Genomic DNA, 20,456 nt, shown 5'->3' with positions numbered 1-20,456 from the left:
ACTATAAAGTTCGAGTTCAAAGTGTGTGTGTTCAAAATCCACTCCTTCTGCTGAAACGCGCGCCCGAAGACGGGAACGCCACTGTCCGATTGTAAAATAGATAACGCGTTAAACCAGCTGCTCTCGCTCCTGAACGATACGTCGTTTTCCTAATTCGTTTTTTTTCTGTCCTCTGCGCTACCATACTTTAACAGGGAATGTTTTCTGTTGGCGTTTTGGACCATAATTCTTGCTCTGTCTCAAGGACTTTATAACAGGCTGACCTGTTTAGCTATACACCATGTTGTAACTATGCACTTGATGAGGTCATCACGCTGTCACCAATTCCAAATATTTGTTAGATTATCAAATAATTCTTAAATTTAATAATCTACTGTGACCGACCTATAATTGCTCAAATATTCATGAAAATTTAGTGATTTTTTCCCCCCCAAGGTATGACACAAAAGAAAAGGAGTCCCTTTTTTCTTAAATGTACACACACACACCTATGTACATCATAACACTATTAAAAACGTATATAATTAAGCGTTATTAAGAAATCCACACTCTCACCAGGAGTCGGGACAGTTATTAGGGAGGCTGCTGTGAGCAGACATAATTTGGTCGTGCTTGCCTTCTACTTTTTCTGAATACAACCAACACAAGCTCGCAGTCTATCTCGGTGCTGCAGGTTGAAGCACCGGGAGAAGATCTGGTGTGTGTACGGGACAGGGTTTGTGCTGTACCAGAGGAAGGAGAGTGTGGACAGGCTCATTAAGAATCTCTGTAGCCTCGCTGATGCTTCCAGCGTCACAAATAGCATCACAAATCACAGGTGGCAGCCTCGTGACTGGGAGAACGTATGAATCGGTTCTAGGCATCATTTTGCAAGGCTCGGTTGGGCACTAGATGTTTGAGTGTATCCCAGTTAGTGGCTGGGAGTGTGTTAACAATGGCAGCTATTGATACTTATACATTGTTAATGGATCTTTGCTCACCTTGCATCAGACGGAGATGTTAAAGCAAGGGTGGGCAACTGCAGTCTTCAAGGGCCACCCACAGCTCAGGTTTTCAGAATATCCCTGCTTCAGCACAGGTGGCTCAATCAGTGGCTCAGTCGAAGATTTGGCATTTGCTAAAAAGTGACACAATTTTGAGCATGCAACAATCTCGGAGAAAAAAAAAGAATAAATCTTACTGACTTTGTCAATAAAATGCCACCTGGACTGAAGTCTTAAATATTCTGTTGGCTGCCAGCTTTGAAAGAATATTGCCTTTTATATTTGGATATCTTTCTTCATAGTATTCCTTTATGTTCGAATGCAGATCTCTAAATCTAACCTTTTTAACTTGTTCTCTGTTGATGAGCCATGTACTCCTGTTTCGATCTAGTCATTTCCATTACCAAGCTATCTTGCACCAGCTCTCTGTTCCCATGACATCCCAAAGCTGTTACCACTGGCCCCTTTGCCCCTGGTTGCAGAATCTGCCGCTGTAGTGCAAGTTCTCAAGGGCCACCAACAAGCCCGGTTTTAAGGCGATCCCTGCTTCATCACAGGTTCTGGTAATGTTTGCTTTTTGGAGTAGAATTTCTTTTTTAAAGGCAGGAGAGCTGACACATGGGGCCATTTGACATTTAGCCTGAAGATGACCAAGATTGCTTGTGACCTTAAAAATAATATCTGTTGCTAGTACTATCAGCTAAACCAGGGATGGGTAACTCCAGTCCTCAAGGGCCACCAACAGTTCAGATTTTAAGGATATCCCTGATTCAGCACAAGGACTGAGCCACTGATTGAGCCACCTGTGCTGAAGCAGGGATAGCCATAAAACCTGACCTATTGGTGGCAATTGAGGACTGGCATTGGCCACCCCTGATTATAGATGATGGAATGCAGCCATTCACGTGGCTATGCAAAGGGTACGGCGGCATTATACTATCTTCGCATCCTCTGTATTGGCAATTAACACTTCCCTGATTCATAGTTCATTATAAAACATGGGTTTTTATTTGCATCCTTCCATCAAATGTGACATTGCCTGCCACCATAGCAAGGTGCACTTCAATTATGCCATTAAGGTGACCCACTTCCCTTTATTGCTGACGTCACCTGCAGGGTGTTGCAAAGGAACGTTTTGGTGCAGTCTTGCTGTAAATCATTCAACACTCTGTTCATAGGAAATCCTACATTTTGGCTTTCCTGTCAAATAAACAATACTATAGGGTGGTGTTCTAGGTCACATTAGAATATTAAAATATCTGTGGCTCATTATTATGTTCGCACACTTTTTTTTAGGTGTCTTTACAACACAGAAGTGTGGAAGAAGAGAGTAGGCACATTGGATGTTGCAACACTTGTTATGCCATAGCCTAAATACGAGGTGTCGATTCTCTTCTACACTTACAGTATGTCTACAACTGAGGTGCTCAATTGCAGTCCTCAAGACACCCCCCTCAATCTCCCTCCCCCCCGACCCCCAATACGTTAGGTTTCCAAGATATCCCAGCTTCAGCACAGGAGGCTCAATCCGATTGAGCCACCTGTGCTGAGCAGGGACTGACTGAGCCACCTGTGCTAAAGCTGGGATATCCTGAAATCCAGTCTTTCAGGGCTATTATTCACATCCGGGTAATGCAGGCACTTGGTAAGTCCTTAGCATAGAGAAAACACCTGTAGCTCGTTCACAGGTGAACATATTCGGCGGCGTTTCATGATTAGAGGAATCTTTTTGATGACGGGGGTGGAGATATTTCACCAGCTGTGGATAAGGATGCACCTATGACCTTTAAAGCAGAACCACCGGGCTGAAGGAGTAGCTCAGTGGTAATGTCTCTGCCATTGACCCTGGTTTGCGTGCCGGTGTCGGCTCCATGTGACCTTGGGCCAGTCACTTTATCTCCCTGTATCTCAGGCACCAAAAAATAGATTGTATGCTCTGCAGGGCAAGGGATCATTTTGCCTGCTGAAATGTCTGCACAGTGGTGTTCTCGCTAAATATATAATATATAATATAATATAACCTCTAATCCTTGATCTCCGTCTCCCACTGCTGTGATTATTCTGTAGACCTGATGCTGCTGCATTTAGAGACGTCTAGACCATGGGTGGTCAACTCCAGTCCTCAAGACCCCCCAAAAGGGCAGGTTTTCAAGATATCCCTGCTTCAGCACAGGTGGCTCAATCAGAGGCTCAGTCAAAGACTGAGCCACCTGTGCTGAAGCACAGACTGATTGAGCCAACTGTGCAGTAGCTGGGATATCCTGAAATATAAACAGAAAACAAAAGCGCAATAATTATATGTGATAATTAATAAACGTGCAAGTCTAATTGGTGACTAATATCATTGAATCAGATGCTGCCCAAACACCGACGGTCTCCCAAACTGCAACGAAACAAAACTAAGGCCGCGCTTATAGTGCTGGCAACGCGACCGATGACGTCACCCGTCGCCACTGGCGAAAGTTGTAATTTGATTTTTAGCGACGTCGCTGGCGACAATGCCAGTGACGTCACTAAAAGGGGCCGGCCGCCAATTTGATTGGTTTAGAGACAGTCACCTGTGGCGACTGTCTCTAAAAAAGAATCTAACTTTCCTGGCTTCAAAATTTTTGGTCGCGCCATGGTACTTACTATAATCGCTTGCGACGGAATAAATTTATTTGTCTCGGAGAGACGTCGCGTCGCCATCGCCAGGCACTATAAGCGCAGCCTATGCAACAAAGTGTTAACGGAGCAAACTGAAAGTGAATATGATACAATGCAGTGAATAAAGTGCTATAACCCATTGAATATATGGATAAAACACGAGTATCGCATGTAAACTGCAGCTCCGTGGAACAGGATCCTCAGAAGTGGACACTCCTTGGAAACCACATATAGAGAAGAAAGCACGAATGCATGCGATATGGGGCATTAACATTTTACTCTCAGCAGACAATCAACACAGAGGGGAAAAGGACAACTCACAATTTTCCCACTGGTTAAAAAGCAGAGTGACTTCGGGCGCACTCCAAACCCTACTCCGGACTCGGCCGCTTCTCGGTGTGCCCGGCTTCCCTGGTCTGCGTCTCTCACTCGCAGCGTTCCCGGGTCACCTAGGATCAACTGGTCGAGTTCCTGGTAGAGTGGTAGGATACTACGGTGGCCTCAGAAGTCCAAAAAGCCCAACGCGTTTCGGCTTCTCTATATGAGGTTTTTTAAGGCGCATCCACTTCTGAGGATCCTGTTCCACGGAGTTGCAGTTTACATGCGATACTTGTGTTTTATCCATATATTCACTGGGTTATAGCACTTTATTCACTGCATTGTATCATATTCACTTTCAGTTTGCGCCGTTAACACTTTGTTGCTTAGTTTTAGGATATTCTGGAAACCTGACCTGTTGGGCGGTCTTGAGGACTGCAGTTGAGCACCCCCTGGTCTAGAAGGTGAGAAACTCAATGAGGATCAGTGGGCGATATCTCCCATTCACTCTTCAAAATAAAATAAAAATCGTTTACAGTATAGTGGTGTGTATATACAAAAAACAAATGTGTATGATACATTGGTAATGAATTGCAACATTAATATATACATTCATTCTTATTCTTTGTAAGAAATCGAATGAATATAAATATAATAGAAAATGGTGTTTAAAGTAACAGTTAATGCTAAACTTTTTATGTAAAAATGCTGAAACATCATTGAGAGGAGAAAACAATTATTTTCCGCTGGCCTTAATTTAAGACGGGATCTCCGTTATTTTTATTTCGTAAGTGAAAAGGGAAGAAAGGGGATTGTAAGGTTGGACTAATGAGGTTGTGAATTCAACACCTCTTAACGGGTTATTTAGTAGGGTTGAGGTCATCGGTTTCTCTCATGGACAAGTAATTACCACACGGCTATTTGGAGAGTAGTGTTTAGATGCCACAGCATAAAAGAGAAAATGGAAGCTTTTGTATGTTTAAAAATTGTGGGGTTCACAGTGTCCCCTTTTGAAGAGGAATTTGTGTAAGACAAAAGACGGGAGATTCTTAGTTTCCTGTTGGATCTGGCCCAAAAGGCGAAAACTGTCTCGGAACAGAGAAGTGCTTGTTCGTTGTACAAAGCATGATTGATATGTTATCCACTGATAGACCGCAAATATCTCAAGCGAAGGGGAAATAAACCTTGGATTTTAGTTCCCGCAAGGAAACAATCCCAAAACAAAATAGCTGTTTGTTCACAGCCCGTTGGAGCTGCCTGTTCTGGCTGGGACACTTGTAGACTTTGTCCATGTTTGGGCAAGATGTTGCACACACGGCTTCTCTCTTTCCTCTTATACAGGATTCGGGTGATATTTGTAGACCTCAAGCTGTGTCTTTATGCTGAGGATTCTTCCGGGGAAACAATGGGTCCGTCTCCATTAAAAGTATTTTCTAGGTATACTAGAAGCTAAAAAGGAACATTAGCAGGGTGTGATGTAAATTACCTATATATGCACCTCATGAAGACCTTTTATAATCCAATCTCCAAATATATCTTATTGTAAAATCTGTTTCATAAGTACCTGCTGACTCTCAGACTTTAGATGATAATGTTTTAGGAAATTCCAGAGTCACCACAGACAAACTTTAGCTGTACTGATCTAGTTTGTCGCCAGTAATTCTTTTAGTGTATCTCCATATCTGGAGTCCGGCTTGCGTCAATATAAATGTTCTCATTATAATATCAGCGAACGCCCAAACGTTACTCCTAATAACTGCTCCCAAATTAAGATCCTCCAAAAAGATTCACCAAAGTGCTTTTATACATTGATTCAAAGAGACAAGTGTTCAAAGACTCTCTTCGCATCAGTTTCACAGCTGTATTTAAAAAAAAAATTGCCTTAATACTCTGACCTCTTAAATATATTGCTGCCAGGCATTCGGTCAAGCGGGTTGCTTACTTTCCTTCCAGCCATTCGAGTATTGGAATGCTAGTGTTACTACAGCTGGAAGAGAAGAAAACAAGTGGACACATGCAAACATTGACATAAGGATAACATTTAATTTTAAATGATAATAATGATCATTGGATAGAAGCTCATCAGAGGTCATACTACAAGACTGTGGTTATCAACCTGTGTTCCGTGGATACTATGTTTCTCTGAGAGGCCTTGTGTTGTGTGAGAATTTTAATAGCTCAGACAGGAGCCTTTCTCAAGAGCTCCTGTCTGAGGTGAAACGTTGAGCTATTAAACAATTAATATAGTGCTTCCCAGCACTCAGTGTGGAAAAACCAGACAAAGGCGTCAATGGAGAAATAACAGCGATATATTCAAGAATATTGCACTACATACGCCAACCCTATTCGGGGCTAGATAGGAACTTTACATGGACCACTGGCTAAACAATAAATCGCAAGTCTGGAGAGGGATGGAGGAAATACAAAGGGAATTATAACCGAGGGGGGGGGGGACAAGGGAGAGGGGGGAAAACAAAGGAAAAAAGGACAACGTGTAACAAACGCTCAGGTCAAGGTTATAAAATTATGGGGGGCAACATTTCGGGGACTACAGAGCCCCTTCAGGCCTGTTCCCACTAGGATAGTCTGTGGTACTTCCCTAAATAATATACCTCCACCCAATCACACCTCTCAAACAGTAAACGTATAACAAAAGAACAAAACTTATACCAACTACACCTTAGTTTTAAGTGATCAAGTTAAACATAGATCTCAGGAGAGTGCACAGATACCCAGGTGCAAGCTAAAGTAAACTGATACTAATCTTCCATTAGCTTAAGAGACTATTCTCTCTTATTAGCGCACAATACTACACAAAGACGCCTGAACTAAGATGAGTTTGGGAGGAAAGTCAATACAAATCCTCCAAATTGTGCTACTCATCAGTTTAAAGTCCTGTGCTCTCCACAAGGGTTCCTGCGTGGAGGTTTTTTGTTGCCTTTTTCACCCACCATAACTTAAAATGTAATGGTAAACCTACCCAGCCTAGAAATATTGCAAAGCAAGTATAAACCAACCTCACACTGATGATACCCATCAAGGCTGAAACATGTCTTTGAGTGGTTTGACTCGCTTTGTTAGTCCCATGCTGTGCTTAAAAGCTGTGTGAACGGCGATGCATCAGCTTAAATGGGCTCCATGTGTAGGGATATTCCAGGCAAAGGTGACACGTGTGCTCATTTGCATGTCATTTTCCAGAATGCCTTGCTGCAGTGGGAGCACTGTATGTTAGATGATAATGGTTGAAAGGCAGGGGTGCAGACCTGTCTAAGACATGTGAATGTGCTCACAAGTGATATTCTTTATTGGCTATATGCTAACGGTGGAGGTTTTTTGTTGCCTTCACCCACCATAACTTAAAGTGTGTGTGTGTGTATATATATGTGTATATATATATATACATATATATATATATATATATGTATATATACATATACATATACATATACATATATATATATATATATATATATATATATATATATATATATATATATATATATATATATATATATATATATATATATATATACATATACATATACATATACATATACATATACATATACATATACATATACATATACACATATATATACATATATACATATATACATATATACATATATACATATATACATATATACATATACATATATATATATACACACACACACACACACACACACACACACACACACACACACACACACACACACACACACACAGTCTCTTTCCCCCATACACACACACTCTCTCTCAATCTCTCTCTCACATACACATACACACACTCTTTCTCAGTACCTCACAGTATCTCAGGAGCGCTGGAGGGGAGAGAGGGAGGGGAGAAACACCCGGCTACTATCTCCCGCCCCGCGCGGACAGCGGGAGAGCACCGGAGGGGGGGGGGCGGTATCTCCAGACCCGCGCGCACAGCGGCAGAGCGCCATGGAAGGGGGGGGGGTGTATCTCCAGACCCGCACGCACAACGGGAGAGCGCCGGAGGGGGGGGGGGTGTATCTCCAGACCCGCGCGCACAGCGGGAGAGTGCCAGAGGCGGGAGAGTGCCAGAGGGGGGTGTATCTCCAGACCCGCACGCACAACGGGAGAGCGCCGGAGGGGGGGGGGGGTGTATCTCCAGACCCGCGCGCACAGCGGGAGAGTGCCAGAGGCGGGAGAGTGCCAGAGGGGGGGGGGGGGGTGTATCTCCAGACCCGCGCGCACAGCGGGAGAGCACCGGAGGGGTGGGGGGGGCGGTATCTCCCGACCCGCGCAGACAGCGGGAGAGTGCCGGAGGGGGGGTGGGGCGGTATGTCCCGACCCGCGCAGACAGCGGGAGAGTGCCGGAGGGGGGGGGGGGGGGGGCGGTATCTCCCGACCCGCACGCACAGCGGGAGAGTGCCAGAGGGGGGGGGTGTATCTCCAGACCCGCGCGCACAGCGGGAGAGCACCGGAGGGGGGGGGAGGCGGTATCTCCCGACCCGCGCAGACAGCGGGAGAGTGCCGGAGGGGGGGGGGGCGGTATCTCCCGACCCGCGCGGACAGCGGGAGAGTGCCGGAGGGGGGGGGCGGTATCTCCCGACCCGCGCGGACAGCGGGAGAGTGCCGGAGGGGGGCGGTATCTCCCGACCCGCGCGGACAGCGAGAGCACCAGGGACCGGGGGCAGGATGTATCAGTGTATATATAAATATTTTAAAGTGCATTAAATTCCCCCCACCTCAAGTATCTGTTAAAAATCCTCCATGACCGGATCAGTGCAGGTCTTGTAAATTACAGGAGCTGGCACAATTATACAGAAGGATATATAGAGGAGGAGGAGCAGCAGCAGACACACGCGCACACCCCCTCCCCCCCATCATTACTTACCCGTGAAGAGAAGGAAGGGTGGTTTGAAGTCCTGGCAACTCCATCCCGCGTCACAGCCAATCAGCTATCAGCTAAAGGGATTTTTTTTTTTTTTGAGCAGGGGATTTTTTTTTTTTTTTCGAGCAGGGGATTTTATTTTGCAGAGTAGTGGAAAAGTTACTGGCCACGAGCCAATATCCGATCGCAGCTGGCGAGTTGGCGACCGGGTTTGTCGAGCACTGTATATATACATACATACAGTGGTTGACAAATCACCAAAAAATCTACTCGCCACACAAAAAAATATACTCGCCACCTAGTACCAAACGTGTGCTGCTTGGGCCAATATTTACTCGCCCGGGGGTTAAATCCACTCGCCCGGGGCGAGCAAATGTATAGGTTTGTCGAACACTGTGTATATATATGTGTATATATATATATATATATATATATATATATATATATATATATATATATATATATATATATTCTAGTTTTTCACAGCAAGATCCACTTTATGAAGCTGAAGAAAGGGAAAGCCGGTGCACAGCAATATGTAAAAATCAATGCTGGAACCGGCAATATTTGACAAATGTATTGGCACATCTCTAAAACGGGGTGAAAAAACACTCTTGCGCGTTTCGCGCCTTGCTGGCGCTTTATCAAAGAGCTCCCACCACATATATTTTGTTTACTATATGTGAACATCCCTTGAGTTATTGCACATATGTTTTTTTGATGCACGTTGTCTTTGGGTCATTACCATATATTACCAGGATCCACTGTAACTAGCTGACGGTTTCCATCAAAAAATAGTGCTGGTCATTCCTTGATCCAACGTATGATGACCTGCAGCTTTGCACGAAGTGAAGTTATTGGTCGTGCTCCCTTTGGTGAGCACGAACCCTCTTTGTGGTAAATAATGGTGTACCTCAAAGTATTATAAGGGGAACTGGTCTTCCCAAAACACCCATCCATGTGACCTAGCATACTGTATGTGGAATGCGTACATACCTATTCAAGATCTTCTTTGAAATGCTTCTTATGAAATCACCCTGAGGCCGTGTTTATACCGAAAAACGCACATAGAGCGGCACCGCGTGGCTCCAAAACAAGTAGCATACATACAGTGAAAGTGCTCATACCGCTGGCGACGGTAACGGCGCACCATACTGCACAGCGGACGGCTGGGGAAGAGACATCCAAATTTGTTTTTCTCTGGCGACGGCCGTGTCACGTGTGCGGTTCAGCCAATGAGAGCGAACCGCTCACGGCCACGCCTCCGCCAAGCCTCCTCTGCCCTGTCTCCCTGGTATAATCAAGATGCTGCTCGGCGGCAGCGCAGGGTGATGTCACAGAATAGCGCTGTTGCCCTGCAGCTCTTGGTATAATCTCTGCCTAACAGGATGCATAAGGAGCATAAATAAGTCTTAACTGCTATTTGCACACACTGCATGTTGCTTAAAGTGATTTCTCCATCGACTTTAAAGTATCATCTGAAAGGTTCATTTTCATTGGAATGTGTAGCTTCTAGTTGGCTGCATACTTCTGTTTAATTCCCGTTGGACACTGTAGCACAGGACACTTCTCATTGCTGCGATCACATTGCTGGCAGCTGTCCTTGGGAGCATGCAGAAATGAACAGGAAGTTCAGCATTCATGAAATGGATAGAGCACATGGTCAGAATTCTTCAGGGGGGAAAAAATGGCTCCATCAAAGAATATTGCAAAACCGGGCGAAATTATATATATCTATATATATATATATATAGATATATATACATATATATCTATATAGATATATATATATATATATCTATATATATATTGTGACAAACGGCTTACTCCGGGGCTCCGTCGTTTGTCCGGGACTGTTTAGAACACGGTCTTTTAGGGTAGGTTAAATGATGAGGCGTCACGTACTGTTCCTTTAAACAGGCTATGCCTGGTTTATTCAGTCCCAGGCACTGAGACTGCCACAGTGCATACAACAGAAAACAGATCAAAACAAAAGCTGCTCACCTGAGCGATAACTTAACTTAGATATCCCTGACTCAGGGTTGGAAGTGGCTTTTCCACTTCCAACATCAAAACACGGTACTTTTGCAGTCTTACACAAATGAACAGAAAGATTGAACCTGTTTGGGGAAGAGGCTTCTCCCCTCTGTAGTTCAGCAGCCTTCCAGCCTCCTGGCTCTTGTGGGGACACCAGAGCAAACAGGAAATCAGTCTTTCATACCTGATTCCTAATTAGCATGACAGGTGACAGAAATCAGGCAGCAGACAAACTCTGGTCTGGATCTCTCATCCCTCAGTTCCAGCGCTTGCCAAACTGTGGGATGGAGTGTATGTATTATAAGGCTGCACTCCCAGGCCAAACAGGATAGAAACTGTCTAGTATCCTGGGAGCCCTATATACGGAATTTATTACCATCCCCTGGTTTCTGTCACATATCCTCCCCCCCAGCTCAGACCTCGAGGGATGAGCGACCATGGATATTAGGGAGTGCATCCTTGACAACCCGTCAGCATTGCCATGTTTGTGCCCTGACCTGTGTTCCACAGAAAATTTAAAGGGTTGTAGGCTTAGGAACCACCTGGTCACTCTAGCATTCTTTTCCCTGTTTTGACACATCCAGGTAAGGGGTGCATGATCTGTGACCAACCGGAATTTTCTCCCCAACAGGTAGTATTTGAGCGTCTCTACAGCCCACTTTATTGCGAGACACTCTTTCTCTACTATGGAGTAATTTTTCTCCTGGGGATTTAGTTTCCTACTTAAATAAAGGATGGGGTGCTCCTCACCTTGAGACTCCTGGGAGAGTACCGCCCCCAGCCCTACCTCAGATGCGTCGGTTTGGACTACGAACTCTTTGGAGAAGTCAGGTGTGACCAACACTGGTTGGGCACAGAGAGCTTCTTTCAGGCTTCTAAAGGCCTGTTCGGTTTCGGGGGACCACTTTACCATTAGCGGTCCTCTTGCTTTTGTGAGGTCAGTTAGTGGGGTTGCCTTAGTTGCAAAATTGGGAATAAACCTTCTATAGTACCCAATTAACCCCAAAAAGGTCCTTACTTGTTTTTTTGTAACTGGCCTTGGCCAATTTTGTATCGCCTCCACTTTGAGTGTTTGGGGTTTGAGTAAACCTCTGCCAATAGAATATCCCAGATACTTGGCCTCCTCCAGACCAATAGTGCATTTAGCGGGGTTAGCAGTTAGTCCAGCAGACCGGACTGCGTCAAGCACAGCTTGGACCTTTGGAAGGTGGGATTGCCAATCTTCACTATGGATTACCACATCATCCAGGTAGGCGGCAGCATACCGAGCATGTGGTTTTAAAATTTTATCCATCATTCTTTGGAATGTGGCGGGAGCTCCATGTAAGCCAAAAGGCAACACCTTATACTGAAAGAGGCCGTCTGGGGTTGAGAAGGCTGTCTTTTCTTTTGCCCTTTCTGTGAGGGGAACCTGCCAGTACCCTTTTGTTAGGTCTAGGGTTGTGAGATATCGGGCTTTGCCCAGTCTCTCTACAAGTTCATCTACCCTGGGCATAGGATAAGTATCAAATTTTGACACCGCGTTTAGTTTCCGGTAGTCATTACAAAACCTTGTTGTACCATCTGGCTTTGGGACTAAGACTATAGGGCTGTTCCACCCACTTTGGGATTCCTCAATTACACCTAGTTTTAGCATTTTTTTAACCTCTAAACTTATAGCCTTTCTTTTGGCCTCTGGGATTCTGTACGGTTTAAGGTTAACTCGGACCCCCGGTTCAGAGACTAGGTCATGTTCAATTACGCTAGTTCTACCTGGCCGTATAGAGAAGATTTCTTTGTTTCTTTTCACTAAATTCTGAACCTCTCGTTTCTGATGAACAGACAGGGTTTCAGCTATGCTAACCTCTGGGTCAGTTTCTTGATTCTCTGACGGACCTGGGGGTACTAGGGTTAACAAGACTTCTCTATCTTTCCAGGGCTTGAGTAGGTTTATATGGTAAATTTGCTCAGGTTTCCTCCTACCTGGCTGTCTTACCTTATAATTTACTTCTCCCACTCTTTCCAAGACCTCATATGGCCCATGCCATTTAGCAAGGAATTTACTCTCCACGGTGGGAACCAGAACTAGTACCCTATCACCTGGAGAAAAAATTCTGACCCTAGCACCCTTATTATATGTATTCCTCTGTGCTTCTTGAGCTTTCTCCATGTGTTCCCTCACTATGGGTAGGACTGCAGCAATGCGGTCCTGCATCTGGGCAACATGCTCTATTACACTTCTGTAAGGGGTAACCTCGTGTTCCCAAGTCTCTTTGGCTATATCCAGTAAGCCCCTTGGGTGTCGGCCATACAATAGTTCAAACGGGGAGAAGCCAGTGGATGATTGGGGAACTTCCCTAATGGCAAATAACAGGTACGGTAACAAACAATCCCAGTTTTTCCCATCTTTATCAACCGCCCGCCGTAACATGCTCTTTAAGGTTTTATTGAACCTTTCCACTAAACCATCTGTTTGTGGATGATAGACTGAGGTTCTGAGATGCTTGATTTTTAGGAGTTTACATAGCTCTTTCGTTACTTGGGACATAAATGGTGTTCCCTGGTCAGATAGAATCTCTTTAGGAATCCCGACCCGGGAAAACAGAACTACTAACTCTTTTGCTATGTTTTTAGCTGAGGTGCTACGTAGGGGAACTGCCTCCGGATATCGGGTGGCATAATCTAATATTACCAATATATGCTGATGTCCCCTAGCAGACTTTATTAGGGGTCCTACTAGATCCATAGCAATCCGGTCAAATGGTACCTCTATTATGGGAAGGGGTACCAATGGGCTGCGGTACGCCTTGAACGGGGCGGTGATCTGACATTCTGGGCATGAGGAACAATAATTCGTAATTTCTGCCAGAACCCCAGGCCAATAGAAGCTTCGGAGTACCTTTTCTTTTGTCTTTTCCACCCCTAGGTGTCCCCCCAATGGATGACTATGTGCGAGGTGTAATACTACGTTACGGAATGTCCGTGGTACCAACAATTGTTTAGTTGTAACTGATTTCCTTTTATCAACCCGATATACTAGGTCGTTCTCTACCTCGAAGTAGGGGTAAGCAAGTGACCTATCTGGTTGGCCAGGAGTACTATTCTGGTCCCGTATATTTCCCCTTGCTACCGCTAATGTGGGGTCCTCCCACTGGGCCTTCTTAAAACTCCCAGGACTGACCTCTATGTCAGCGAGGGTCTTATCCGGTTCTGGGGTGGTAAGTGTCTGCTCAACATCTTGATTTGGGGTATTCCCTACCAAAGTAGTGATGGGGAAGGGAATTTTACAGCACTCCTCCTTTTCCCCCTTCTTATTTGGGCCCTCGTCAACCTCCATTTCTGAAAAAGGGAAAGGATTTGTTTCTTCTAATACTTCATTATGGTCCGCTATTGAACTCTGGGCGCTATTCTGAGCGGGGGACCACATTTTTAGAAAATGGGGAAAGTCGGTCCCTATTAACACATCATGTGCCAGTTTGGGTACAATACCCACCTTGAAATCTAAAGAACCAAACTCTGTTTCAAAAAAAACATCAACAGTGGAATATTCATGATTATCCCCATGTATACAACAAATTGCCACTCTTTGTGAACTGTTTCCCTGTTTCTTCTTAATGGGCAAGAGGTATTCGGACACTAGTGTGACCATGCTCCCAGAGTCAAGAAGTGCCCGAACCCTCTTACCATTAACCTTTACAAATGCCCACAGATGGTTATTCAAGGGGTCCTCTGGGCTAGGGCCCATACATTGGGACAACAGCGAATAAGGTTCCACGCTGTTGCATTGCATGGGCTCATCATTTAGTGGGCAGATTTTTGCTGTGTGGCCCCTCTCATGACAATTTACACATTTAGGTACATAGTCTGTGTCCCACTTAGAGCCTTTTCCCGGCTCCCCATGTTGGCTATTGCCCTTAGTGTGCGAACCACTGTTGCTGGTGCTGCGTGAAGGTGGTCGCCGCTCTTCAGCGCCCCTTAACCCCGGTACCCTTTTACCGTCTCTGGAAGAGTCCTGGAACCTCGGGTAGTGGGGTTGCTCCACGACTGTGGGTTGCGGGTGCTCTTCTGCTGCATTGTACCTTTCTACGAGGGCCACAAGCTCATCCGCATTGTGGGGGTCACTCCGACTGACCCAACGGCGTAAGGCAGAGGGAAGTTTCCTCAAGAACTGGTCCATGACCAACCGTTCCACGATGTGGCTGGCTGAGTTGATCTCGGGTTGTAGCCACTTCCGGGCGAGGTGGATTAGGTCATACATCTGGCTTCGGGTGGCTTTATCCATCGTGAAGGACCATGCGTGAAACCTTTGGGCGCGAACAGCCGTGGTTACGCCGAGGCGGGCGAGGATCTCGAACTTCAATTTTGCATAGACGTTAGCTTCGGCTGGCTCTAGATCAAAGTAAGCCTTCTGGGGTTCGCCGCTTAGGAAGGGTGCGATTAGACCAGCCCACTCAGCTTCTGGCCATCCCTCTCTCTGTGCCGTGCGTTCAAACGTGAGAAGATAGGCTTCCACATCATCCGAGGGTCCCATCTTCTGAAGGTAGTGGCTTGCCCTGGTCATTTTCGGTACTGGGGCTGCCGCTGCCAGTGGAAGGTTACTGATAGTCCCCCTCAGGATCTCGAGTTCCTGCTGTAAGCCCTGAGCGAACCGCTGTTGCTCCTCTCTCAGCAAGCGGTTTGTCTGTTGCTGGTTTGCATTCGCGTTTTGCAGGGCTTCATTCGTCTGTTGCTGGTTTGCATTCGCCTGTTGCTGGTTGGCATTCGCCTGTTGCTGGTTGGCATTAATCTCTTGCTGGGCTATTAGCAGCTGTTGATGGGCTGCATTCGTCTGCTGCTGGTTTGCATTAGTTTCTTGCTGGGCTATTAACAGCTGTTGCTGGGTTTCATTCGCGTCTTTCTGGGCAGCGACATTGCGTACCAGCGCACCCACCACGTCTTCCATCTTGTTTGCAGAGGATGAAAAAAAACTTTTTTTTTTTTTTTTTTTCAAAGTTCTTCAACCCGCAGACCCCCTAGTGCTCTGCCCGCATTCTCCACCATATGTGACAAACGGCTTACTCCGGGGCTCCGTCGTTTGTCCGGGACTGTTTAGAACACGGTCTTTTAGGGTAGGTTAAATGATGAGGCGTCACGTACTGTTCCTTTAAACAGGCTATGCCTGGTTTATTCAGTCCCAGGCACTGAGACTGCCACAGTGCATACAACAGAAAACAGATCAAAACAAAAGCTGCTCACCTGAGCGATAACTTAACTTAGATATCCCTGACTCAGGGTTGGAAGTGGCTTTTCCACTTCCAACATCAAAACACGGTACTTTTGCAGTCTTACACAAATGAACAGAAAGATTGAACCTGTTTGGGGAAGAGGCTTCTCCCCTCTGTAGTTCAGCAGCCTTCCAGCCTCCTGGCTCTTGTGGGGACACCAGAGCAAACAGGAAATCAGTCTTTCATACCTGATTCCTAATTAGCATGACAGGTGACAGAAATCAGGCAGCAGACAAACTCTGGTCTGGATCTCTCATCCCTCAGTTCCAGCGCTTGCCAAACTGTGGGATGGAGTGTATGTATTATAAGGCTGCACTCCCAGGCCAAACAGGATAGAAACTGTCTAGTATCCTGGGAGCCCTATATACGGAATTTATTACCATCCCCTGGTTCTGTCACAATATATATATATATATTTTTTTTTTTTTAAACCTCCTTAGGTAACTCGTGTTTGTTTTTGTTTTTTTGTTTTTTCAGATTTAAAATGCGCAACAAAATAAAAGATACTCTTGTCTCGTTCTGAAAAGCTGTTGCACTTGTTGCTAGGCAACACGTTTTCAAGAACCCGTTATGTTCCGAATGCGAAGCCGAGGGGGGACTGTGGTTTACAGATGTACAAGCAGCCCAGAGTGAAAGCATTAAATGCACACTCCCTATGTGTCCATTGCAATAGGATGACCAGTGGCCAAACTAAATACCCTCATTTGTGTTTGTCTTCACAGTCACTGTATTCACCAGATCCTGGAGAGCGTCAACCACATTCACCAACATGACATTGTTCACAGGGACCTGAAGGTAATCTGTTCACTTTCACACTTGGTTATCATAACTGTATTCCATGTTTTACCATCTAATAACAAAGGAGGGAGAGGGAGGAGGGGGTATGATACCTGTTATTGGACCAACAAGTAGTTGATATGTTACAAGCTTTCGAACCTCTCAGGGTCCTTCATCGGGTGTGGCAGAAATACAGAAGCAAAAGGATTGTATACCGTGTTTGTCAGAGGGATAACTGGTTGCAATGGATGTTGAGAGGAAGTGGTAAATAAGATAAGGCAGAAACGGGTAGCCAAGTGTGAAAATTTACAAACTTAAAAGGCTATACTCTATTGAAATGCGACAGCGACTTGGACAAGTCAGGGAACATAAGTGGGAATAGTGTATATAAACATACATACACACTCTCATATCTTCTTATACTATATTAGTGAAAGCACTGTATGTTTGCCTGCCTGGATGTCCGGTGTCCCTAGGGGAAATCTCATTGGTCCCTTGGGTCGCCCGCCCCCGCACACCTCTCATTGGCCTGAGGCGGAGTGACGGCCCACACACACACACACACACACAACACAGCAGCTCTATACACACAACACAGCAGCTCTACACACACAACACAGCAGCTCTATACACACACACACACACAACACAGCAGCTCTATACACACACACACACACACACACAACACAGCAGCTCTATTCACACACACACACACACACACAACACAGCAGCTCTATACACACACACACACACACACACACAACACAGCAGCTCTATACACACACACACACACACACACAACACAGCAGCTCTATACACACACACACACACACACACACACACACACACAACACAGCAGCTCTATACATACACACACACACACACAACACAGCAGCTCTATACACACACACACCCTCTGTCCGCCCCCCCCCCCCCCTCACGTGCGCCGTCTTGCACTGGCTCCGGACGGGAAGCGCGGCCCTCCTACCCCAGCCGCTCCCTTACCTCCCCGGCGCTACCACCCGCTCAGGTAAGTCACTGTGCGTCCCGCCTCAGCCTCAGGCCCACTGCGCGTCCCGCCTCAGCCTCAGGCCCACTGCGCATGCCGCCTCAGCCTCAGGCCCACTGCGCATGCCGCCTCAGCCTCAGGCCCACTGCGCATGCCGCCTCAGCCTCAGGCCCACTGCGCATCCCGCCTCAGCCTCCGGCCCACACACACAGGCCGCTTCCTACCGCCGCCTGCACGCCTCACTCAGCAGGACGGCACATCGGGGGACCAAGCGGGCGCCGGGGGGGGGGGGGCGGGGTAGCGCGAGTCACAGGGAACGGGGGGGGAGTCACGGGGAACGGGGGGGGGGGAGTCACGGGGAACGGGGGGGGGGCCACCAGCCGAACCAGCAGGGGGACGGACGCACGGAGGAGGGGGGGGAAATGCCCATACATAAATTATGACAATACATAAGCCCACTGCTCTCCACCCCCCCCACTCCCCTTTCCCCCCCCACTCCCCTTTCTCCCCCCCCCCCGCTCCCCTTTCTCCCCCCCCGCTCCCCTTTCTCTCCCCCCTGCTCCCCTTTCTCCCCCCCCGCTCCCCTTTCTCCCCCCCCGCTCCCCCTTTCTCCCCCCCCGCTCCCCTTTCTCCCCCCCCGCTCCCCCCTTTTTCCCCCCCCCGCTCCCTTTCTCCCCCCCCCCGCTCCCCTTTCTCCCCCCCGCTCCCCTTTCTCCCCCCCCGCTCCCCTTTCTCCCCCCCGCTCCCCTTTCTCCCCCCCGCTCCCCTTTCTCCCCCCCGCTCCCCTTTCTCCCCCCCTTTCTCCCCCCCGCTCCCCTTTCTACACCCCCCCGCTCCCCTTTCTCCCCCCCGCTCCCCTTTCTCCCCCCCTTTCTCCCCCCCGCTCCCCTTTCTACACCCCCCCGCTCCCCTTTCTCCCCCCCCGCTCCCCTTTCTCCCCCCCCGCTCCCCTTTCTCCCCCCCCGCTCCCCTTTCTCCCCCCCCCCCCCGCTCCCCTTTCATCCCCCCCGCTCCCCTTTCTCCCCCCCCGCTCCCCTTTCTCCCCCCCTCTCCCCTTTCTCCCCCCCCCGCTCCCCTTTCTCCCCCCCGCTCCCCTTTCTCCCACCGTTTCTCCCCCCCCGCTCCCCTTTCTACACCCCCCCGCTCCCCTTTCTCCCCCCCCGCTCCCCTTTCTCCCCCCCCGCTCCCCTTTCTCCCCCCCCCCGCTCCCCTTTCATCCCCCCCGCTCCCCTTTCTCCCCCCCCGCTCCCCTTTCTCCCCCCCCTCTCCCCTTTCTACCCCCCCCCCCGCTCCCCTTTCTCCCCCCCGCTCCCCTTTCTCCCCCGCTCCCCTTTCTCCCCCCGCTCCCCTTTCTCCCCCCGCTCCCCTTTCTCCCCCCGCTCCCCTTTCTCCCCCCCCGCTCCCCTTTCTCTCCCCCCCCCCCGCTCCCCTTTCTCCCACCCCCGCTCCCCTTTCTCCCCCCCCCCGCTCCCCTTTCTCCCCCCCCGAAACCTTTACAACAAATACTCACCTATTGTTCCACGAGTTATAAATAATACTACCTATTACGCATTTACATCCCGGGCAACGCCGGGTCTCTCAGCTAGTAAATAGATATAATGCACATGTACACAATACATACACATACGTATCAACTACTTGTTGGTCCAATAAAACGTATCCTGCCATCTACTCCTTCTGCCTCCTTTGTTACTATGTGGAAGAAAGGACCAACACCGCTACTCACCCTTCTTTGCTTACTATGTTTTTCCATCTTACAGAACAGCAATGTTAACGTACTGGAACACAATGTCTGTAGCGTGCTCCATGTATAAATGTTGGCGTCTGCACTAGGAAATAGTGTTTCCTGGTTGGCCGATCCATACATTGGCTCAGCAAGCAGAAATACAAAAACATTATTGTTCCCTACAACAATTTGAGCAAAGTCTCTCCTGGAAATTGAACCAGTATAGCAGTCCTGGCAACTTGTGTTACAATGTGTTCTTAATAATTCGGCCTGGGGTCTGGACTTTTATGAGACTATTCAATTATGTAGAGGGCGTTATCCTTTCAGAAGAAATGGTGGTGCTCATTTATATAATCATGTATCAGGATGCAAAACATAGGTGCACATTGGTTACTGTAAATTTGTAAAGGGAGACCTGAGCCTGCTCTCCCGAGGAATATATCCCTCTGTTGGACAAACGCATGTGAAATGTTTTAATCTTTTCAAAGTACAATGACATCTGTGTATCTGCATCTTTTGGGTCCTAGTGTACAGTGCAGCATGATAATGTTCAGAGGGTGGTAGGGATACAGCTGCTGTAGTAGAGTCTGGGGGAGAAACCTGTTCAGATCCGCATTCCAGGGATCTGTAGAGGTCATGGGAGTTTGAGATACAATGTGACAACTGGGTACAGCTGAGGTCAGTCTTCAAATTGGGTTTGAGTGCGGCACCCTGTCCGTCTGCTGCCAAAGAGATTTACTGAATACCATTAGCATGTCTGATGGAAATCTCCCTCCTACTTGTGGTGACCATAGTGAATCCATTCCTCCAATTCCTTATAGGCAATTTGGGGTGTACTGGGGTACGGTATATC

General features: G+C 47.4%; 1 protein-coding gene across 14 annotated transcripts in view; it reads left to right on the top strand.

Moving 5' to 3' along the window:
- CAMK2G (calcium/calmodulin dependent protein kinase II gamma) overlaps positions 1–20,456 on the top strand; it is a 77,311-nt gene that overhangs the window by 2,107 nt on the left and 54,748 nt on the right. For all 14 annotated transcript variants that reach the window (XM_075610663.1, XM_075610660.1, XM_075610655.1 and 11 more), the window contains exon 3: positions 16,814–16,886. In XM_075610663.1, the coding sequence (XP_075466778.1) occupies positions 16,814–16,886 (73 nt within the window). The remainder of the gene's footprint in view (positions 1–16,813; positions 16,887–20,456) is intronic.

Source organism: Ascaphus truei, chromosome 8 (genome assembly GCF_040206685.1).
Source record: "Ascaphus truei isolate aAscTru1 chromosome 8, aAscTru1.hap1, whole genome shotgun sequence".
Taxonomy (NCBI): Eukaryota; Metazoa; Chordata; class Amphibia; order Anura; family Ascaphidae; genus Ascaphus; species Ascaphus truei.
The sequence above is the reverse complement of the archived record's forward strand: the minus strand, read 5'-3'. Positions and strand labels throughout refer to the sequence as shown.